This window comes from Argentina silus (assembly GCF_951799395.1).
Source record: "Argentina silus genome assembly, chromosome: 9".
NCBI classification, from domain to species: domain Eukaryota; kingdom Metazoa; phylum Chordata; class Actinopteri; order Argentiniformes; family Argentinidae; genus Argentina; species Argentina silus.
The window spans coordinates 19,608,402-19,616,230 of record NC_139663.1 but is presented as its reverse complement, the minus strand read 5'-3'; the positions used below and the strand labels follow the sequence as shown (position 1 = coordinate 19,616,230).

The following is a 7,829-nucleotide window of genomic DNA, read 5'->3' as shown; positions in this document are numbered from 1 at the left end:
TTAGAGATCTATTGATTGCACATATACACTCACCTAACACTGTATTAGGAACACTTGTACACCTTCTCATGGTGGTGTGGTGTAATGGTGTGGGGAATGTTTTCTTGGCACACTTTGGGCCCGTTAATACCAATCAATCATCGCTTGAATGCCACAGCCTATTTGAGTATTGTTACTGACCATGTGCATCCCTTCATGGCCACAATTTACCCATCTTCTAATGGCTACTTCCAGCATGATAATGCACCATGTCACAAAGCAAAAGTCGTCCCAAACTGGTTTCATGAACATGACAATGAGTTCAGTGTTCTTCACAGTGGCCTTCACAGTCAGCGGATCGGAATCCAGTAGAACACCTTTGGGATGTGGTAGAACAGGAAATTCACAGCTTGAGTCCTGTGGTGATTATTCAAAGAGAATTTATAGGACGTTATATTGAGTATTTCAATAGCTTATTGTCACCACCATGTTTCATGCCGCACAGTCAGAGTTGCACTTCATTGTCCAACTTGAGACTGCACAAATACACTTCCCCTGCCTGATCTTGCCTGAATTCTAGTCTGGTTAAATTTTGAAATAAAAACAAGCCTTTCAAGGAATTTGAAAGTGGACACAGGAAATACGTGAGCTCCTCGATATGCCATATTGAGAAGGATGGCAAGGCTTATTTAGTCTTGTGGTTTCAGTGGGTTGAACTGGTTGCCAAGAGAGTGCATTGTTGTGTAATCATTCTAAGAATGTGTTCTGTACTGTAGGTCTCCTGCTGTGTTTATTCAACAGTTCTGAAAAAAACACATTCTGTTTACAAATTTGAGATGCAAAAAGTTAAATATTTTAAAAAGTATAAAGCGTTTCAAAAAGTTGAATGCAAGCAACTCAAGTTAGACATCTCTGCATGTTGTAAAGTTATGACATGAACTTGAAGAAAAGAATGTCAGAGAGAGAGGAGGACAGGTTTTGTGAGGTAGGTGTATAGTAAGCGTCACACCTTGACTACAAATACTACGACCTACGAACAAACCCTTATTAAGCAGAGGTTGAAGATTAATATCACACAGGCCAACTGTACAGCTCCTGACAGGATGGACTGGTGGTGCAGACGGGCGTTGTGGACAGTGGTAATGCTGTCCTTAATGGTAAAGGGTAAGATTGACATTTTCTACACACTTTTACCAAAGCCTCACCAAATGCATACGTTGATAAATATTTTTGTTGATAATGATATGAAAACACATTATCTGAAATTGGTGTAGTTCCCACATTGATAAGGAAAAATAAGTCAAAGAACACTAATAGGCTCATCACAAACATTGAGGACTTACGTTGACATGTTTTAGCTTAGAAATAAAGAATAGAAAAGATGAGGTTACTGTAATTATTGTTAGTTCATAATATGTTTGTTGCTGGGGACAACAATCTTTACTGTCAAAATGTTTATGAATAACTGTAGAGTCTCATTCCAAAACGTTACAGTGTATATATCTATTTTCAAAAATCTTAATAATCAAGATTTATTACAACTGCAAGAATATGATGATTATGTAAGCAAATAACTTAGCCACCCTAGCTAAGTTAATATAGCTACTGTCCTTTCAAATAGATAATAAAGTGTTTTTATGTCATGACAGCAATCATCAAGTCAATTGGTGGATGTCTAGTTTTGTAGCTAAACTCTTCTTTGCTCTGATAATGTGCATCAGTTCATGTGACAGTAACATTTTTATTAATTTTCAACCAAATTAGCTATTTAGGTTAACATTTCAATCATACACACTAAATCAGGACTTAATATAGGTATGTTTATAATCATTATTATACTGACGATGTCTCTGTGAATGCATATGTAAATAAAGACACTGTTACTGTCTGAGACAACTCTTGCACTTACAGCGAAGTAGGGAGATGCCTTTTTTTTGTCTTGTGATTATTATATGATTATGATTTTTAAATGTTAATTTCTTTTGGAGCTGTTATCCTTTGTACGGTGCCCTGGTGAGATGGGACACAGAGTATGAATAGGCACTGGTCAATGTGGTCAGAAATGTGTAAAAAAAATAATGCTCCTTGTTCCATTATGTAATAGGGCATACATAATCGTATGGTTTCAAATTAGATTTTTGCGATGAGTTCCATTGTATCTTGCCTTGTGAGCCTATGTATGACGTTTACCTGCATTACCCAGCCCACATTCCAACCACATTTGATTGCTTTAGATGCCATAACAATGGGACAGTGGAAGTTTCCAGGAAGGTTCAAACTTGAAATTCTGGAAATGCCAGTTTGTTTCTAAGTCACAAATATGATCTGAACTTTGCGACACACTGGTGGAACAACAGAGTTGAACAATAGAGGTGATTGGTTGCCTGCCAACTGTGGTTGGTTCTCTGCTAACTGTGGTTACTTAACATTAGACATGCATTTATAATGTGGTGAAGTGCTTTTGTTATGGTTTGACAAGCCAAAGTTGCAGTTTCCTAAATAGCCACAGCAAAAATAGGCTTTGGGCTGTACTGTAGCTTTAAAGTCCTCTGTCTCTATTACATTTAAATTTACATTCATGGCATTTAGCAGACGCCTTTATCCAAAGCGACTTACAACAAATACATTTGTTTAAGTAAGCGAATCATCTATCCATCAGTCATCATAAGATAAAGTCATCAATGCTCAGACCAGGGGCCATTGGCAGTCACAATGCTAGAAAAAAAAAATGTTTTAACAGGAGAAAAACTTGTACAGAGGGGTAGTGGGGGTGAAGAGGTCTCTAGGGTTAGGGTTAGGGTTAATACAGGGGGGTAGTGGGGGTGAAGAGGTCTTTAGGAGGGACTGTAAAGATGTAGCCTGAAGAGATGGGTTTTCAATCTATGGCGGAAGATTGGTAGTGACTCTGCAGCCAATGTGGGTTACTGCATTTCCATACCCTGCTTATAGACAGGAAATGCAGCAAACATAGATATTTTTGACACATCAATTTGCAGATTAATTTAGGGACCATTGATTTCAAATAATGACAAAATGCTTAAAGACCACCACAGCGGCAACATCTTATGTCCAGTAGTCCTCTCAGGTGGTTCTTCTTTTCTCTTAGTTGAGAGAGGTGACTGATTGATCTCTATGTGAGAACTACATACTGTAGCCAATGTAATACTACTTGGTAAGCATTAGCAAACTGTTCATTGAAAACACCTTTAATGATGTCATTCAACTTTCCCTCCCCCAGATGGCCGCTCACAGTTAGATGGTAAGTTAAAAAGTTCAATCACTCCCAACCCACTTAACCCACCCAATTCAATTCATCAGCTTTACAGAGATGCTACGGTATTCATAGAGTTTATGTCTCGTTTTGGATCCATAGGGTCAACGTATAGTTTGTATAAATCTAATTTTTAAAATTTGAATCACTGATTTACCTCATTCAGCCACAGAGTCCCTCGTTAATCAGCTCAGTTTTGAAGCTGCAGTTTATTTTCAGTTTCATGTTTGACAAGAGTGCCCATGGCATTGGCCTCAGTGTAAGCTGTTACCCCACCACACTGTAAGCTGTTACCCCACCACACTGTAAGCTGTTACCCCACCACACTGTAAGCTGCAGTTATACACATCATCCCCTGGCACCTCTTTAAATAGTAGCCTTCTGTCTCTTTTTGACATGGTGAGGGTTTGTGCTTTCTATTGTGAAGTATCTGTCTTCCCTGTCCACCTCTATCTTCACCAGTGTGCGGTACTGCGTCTCTCAACACTAAGATCGTGGGGGGTCAAGATGCCCCAGAGGGAAGCTGGCCCTGGCAGGCTAGTCTCCATCGGTTCAACAGCCATTTCTGTGGAGGCTCCCTCATCAACAATCAGTGGGTGCTCACTGCCGCTCACTGCTTCAGCAGGTGAGTGGTCAAAGGGTGCTATACTCCTATGCCAATAATAACCTGATGGATATTATCCAAAACCAATTTTCAATGATTTGACACGCACGTTTTGCCAAACCCACACATTCTGTAGTTTCTAAAAGGATGCTGATGCAGGTTGGAGCAGGTTTTCAAGCTGGATAAGCTTGAAAAAAAGCTGTATAAGTATACACTATTATTAAAGCGTAATTTGATTCATTCTATTTGACCATTCTTGCACTGAATCAGCACAAACTCAACAATTCTTAGCACATGGTGATAATTACATTGGAGTCAGATTATCAATATTAAATATGCTTTGCTATTAACAAAATATAGCCAAAAGTCTCAGCCTAACCTTCGCATGTAAACTGCCATTCTTATAAAATGGTCTACAACGATAACTGGTGCTTTGTGCCAGGAACAGTGATTGAGACATGGTTGATCACCTGACATACAGTCAGGTCACAGGGGGACCACCCTGAAGAGGACCCCGGGAACCGAATTGACCTCGTCCCTGGTGCCGCCCTCCCGTCCGGCCGACTGTATAACCTCTCACTCCCGGAGAAGCAGAACCATGCGGGGATATATCTCTGAGTCCCTGGCTGGCCATGGGCATCATCCAGCCCTCCCCCTCCCCGGTGGCAGCGGGGTTCTTCACTGTGAAGAAGAAAGGAGGAGACCCCTGTATTGATTACCGGGGCCTCAATACCATTACCATTAAAAACAAGTACGCCCTACCTCTCAGTTCGACCTTCGAGCCCCTTCGTCACGCAGCCGTCTTCACCAAGCTAGACCTCTGGAGTGCGCATAAAGGAGGGGGACGAATGAAAGACGGCCTTTAACACCCACCTGGGGCACTTCGAGTACCTGGTGATGCCCTTCGGGCTCACTAATGCCCCAGCCGTCTTCCAAGCTTTGGTGAACGACGTGCTGCGTGACATGCTGAACATCTTTGTGGTCGTCTATCTTGACGACATCCTGGTGTTCTCCAGAACGGAGGAGGAGCACCATCAACATGTCCGTCTGGTCCTCCAACGACTCCTGGAGAACAGACTCTTTGTGAAGGCCGAGAAGTGCCAGTTCCACGCCGCCTCCGTGGAGTACTTGGGTCACCTACGGGCGGATGGGAGGAAGATCCAGGCGGTGGTGGAGTGGCCCCAACCCTTGAACCGCCAACAGCTGAGACGTTTCCTGGGCTTCGTAGGGTTCTACAGGCGGTTCATCCAGGGGTTCAGCCAGGTGGCCGACCTGCCTGACCCCGACGACTACTCCTACGGATTATCTCATGGCTCTCTCCCCCTCCCCCAAACACTGGACCTCCCGCTTCGATTATCCTTCTCTCCCCTACCTCTCTCCTTACTATTATTATTATTATTTACTATTAAATACGCCTTTGGGGTAAACCCCACCCTCTCTGTGTGCCGTCAATTGGTTCCTCAGACGTTCCATTGTAACAAATAATGCCTTTCAAGCCGCTCAGAAGCCTTCTCTGCATCAAGTGAGAGAATGTCCCTGGATTGATCAGCTATATCTGATGCGTCTATAATGTGCAGTAACCGTAACATTATCTGGAAAACATCAACATTGAAAAGTGGATTACAGCACAACAAAGTGACTTTTCGCAAAAAGTGAGGAGTGTAGGTATATTTTCAGAACGAACGGGAGCCTACAGATGGGGATGTTTGGACTTAGAGCACAACTAGAAAAACTACAACAAATTAACTTAAACCTCCCCCTTCATTCTCAGCCTCAGCACGTCCAGTCTAATCATTTACCTGGGCCGGCAGACCCAGCAGAGCGTGAACCCCAACGAGGTGTCCCGAAGAGTCTCCCAGATCATCCTCCATCCCAGCTACGACAGTGACACCAGTGACAATGACATCGCTCTGCTGCAGCTCTCCTCAACCGTCACGTTCACTGACTACATCCGGCCAGTGTGCCTGGCGGCAGCTGGCAGCACCTATAGCGCTGGCACAGTGACCTGGGTCACGGGTTGGGGCAATATCAATACTGGAGGTGAGCTCTGGTGGTCCTGATGGTCCATTTGTTCAACCCCCTTACACTTACATATGGATAAAACATTATGAGCAACCATGTCAGAAGAGCTGACCTGTCTCTCATTGGATAACTGTCTCTCTCCTCAGTATCCCTGCCCTTTCCCCAGACCCTACAGGAAGTGGATGTGCCAGTAGTGGGGAACAGGCAGTGTGACTCTCTCTACGGCGTGGGCTCCATCACAGACAACATGCTCTGTGCTGGTCTACTAGAGGGAGGAAAGGACTCCTGTCAGGTGAATCTATGCATCCCGGTGACAAGTCCACGTGGTTTACTTTACATTGTCATATTAGCTCTCCTATTTGTTGTTGTTGTTGTTGTTTCATACAGTGTAATAATTGATACTTTCACTTAGTGACGGTGTTACCGCATAGTTTGTAAGTGAATTCTAGACAATAAGCGTTACCCATCTGTCTACGACGGGTGAAACCAGGTCTCCTAAGATCGTCCTGTGACTTTGTGTTGTTCATCCTCCTGAAAGGGAAGTGATCAAAATCAAAAATCTAAATGAGTCACAAACTAAAGACATGAAAACCTCTCCTGTTCATTGACCCTGCTGTTGAATCTAGGATAACGTGTTCCATGTGTCTGTACAGGGAGACTCAGGGGGACCGATAATGAACAAACAGGGTTTGGTGTGGATCCAGGCTGGCGTTGTGAGCTTTGGTAGAGGCTGTGCCCAAGCTAACTTCCCTGGTGTCTATGCCAGAGTGTCCCGGTACCAGACCTGGATCGACAGCCAGATCAGCAGTAACCAGCCTGGCTTCGTCACCTTCTCCTCCAGTGGGATGGACAGTGACCTGCCGATGAGTGGGACCACTCGCCTCCTCTCCTTCTCTCTCTCTCTCCTCCTTTCTCTCTTACCTATTCTCTTCTCTCTCTGTCTCTACTGATAGGGGACACACTGTGACCAAAAGCGACAATGAGTGACAATAGCAATGGTGCAATAATGTCTGTGTGTAATGGATAACTCTTGTCTGATCAGGAAGTATGTTGATGGAGTATTTTGGGATTAAAATGGATGTATGTTTATTTTCATATGTACTGGGATTCAGGGGAGTGTATGGCAGTGCGATTAAATTTGTACTCACAACACGACTTGACGGTTATATGTTATGTATTGGGAGGCCACTGGCCCCGTATCGCCAGAGGAGGGCGCCAGAGTCACCAGACAGCAACCTCAGGCGTGACATATATGCCATTCTATCTAGATACTATACTTAACTTCATAAAAATGTTTTATAGATAAAATAAACATCACCTTTCATGTAATCAACGCATATCAACTACCTGGGAATTAAGTGTTAGTGACAAATGTGCTGCTTATAGATCACTGCACAGGGAGTATATTGTTACAGACTGTGTATATCAGGGCAATATATTTTCGGGAAATCGTACGATAATAGATTGAAAGTCATCAATGTTGTTTGCCAGTCTTAACGTCCCAGTTCCTGCCTCCACATCTTGTTGTTCCATATGATATGAGGGAGTGGGTGCAACACAGGAAAGGGATAATAATAATAATAATATTAATAATAATAATAATAATAATAATAATAATAATAATAATAATAATAATAATAATAATGAATAACCTTTCCTGTGTTCGGACAGATATAGTGAGAAACGCCACGCCCCCTCAAAATGCCACAAAAGCGAAAATTGTAAAAAACAAAACAAAACAAAAAACAACCAAAAAACCCCCAATGTGATTTAAGTATTTATTTGTGATATATTGTGGTGATGTCTGACTTGTGCTGAGAGACATAGTTCCCAATGTCAAGGGAACATGATGAACAGACTGAGGGGGGGTGTAATACCAGACTGCCACCACAAGAGGGACTCATACATCAACAAACACATCATCGAGACAACTTCTGCCCTCATTCTCTCGTT

General features: G+C 42.8%; 1 protein-coding gene across 1 annotated transcript; it reads left to right on the top strand.

Annotated features, from left to right (window-relative positions):
* The first annotated feature begins 819 nt into the window (after positions 1-819).
* Positions 820-7,031, top strand: LOC310809725 (serine protease 33-like). Its single transcript, XM_083677146.1, has 6 exons — positions 820-1,143; positions 3,218-3,238; positions 3,713-3,875; positions 5,626-5,894; positions 6,023-6,168; positions 6,530-7,031. Exons 1-6 carry the CDS (start codon positions 1,083-1,085, stop codon positions 6,824-6,826), a joined length of 957 nt encoding a protein of 318 aa, XP_083533272.1. The 5' UTR covers positions 820-1,082; the 3' UTR covers positions 6,827-7,031.
* The last annotated feature ends 798 nt before the right edge of the window (positions 7,032-7,829 follow it).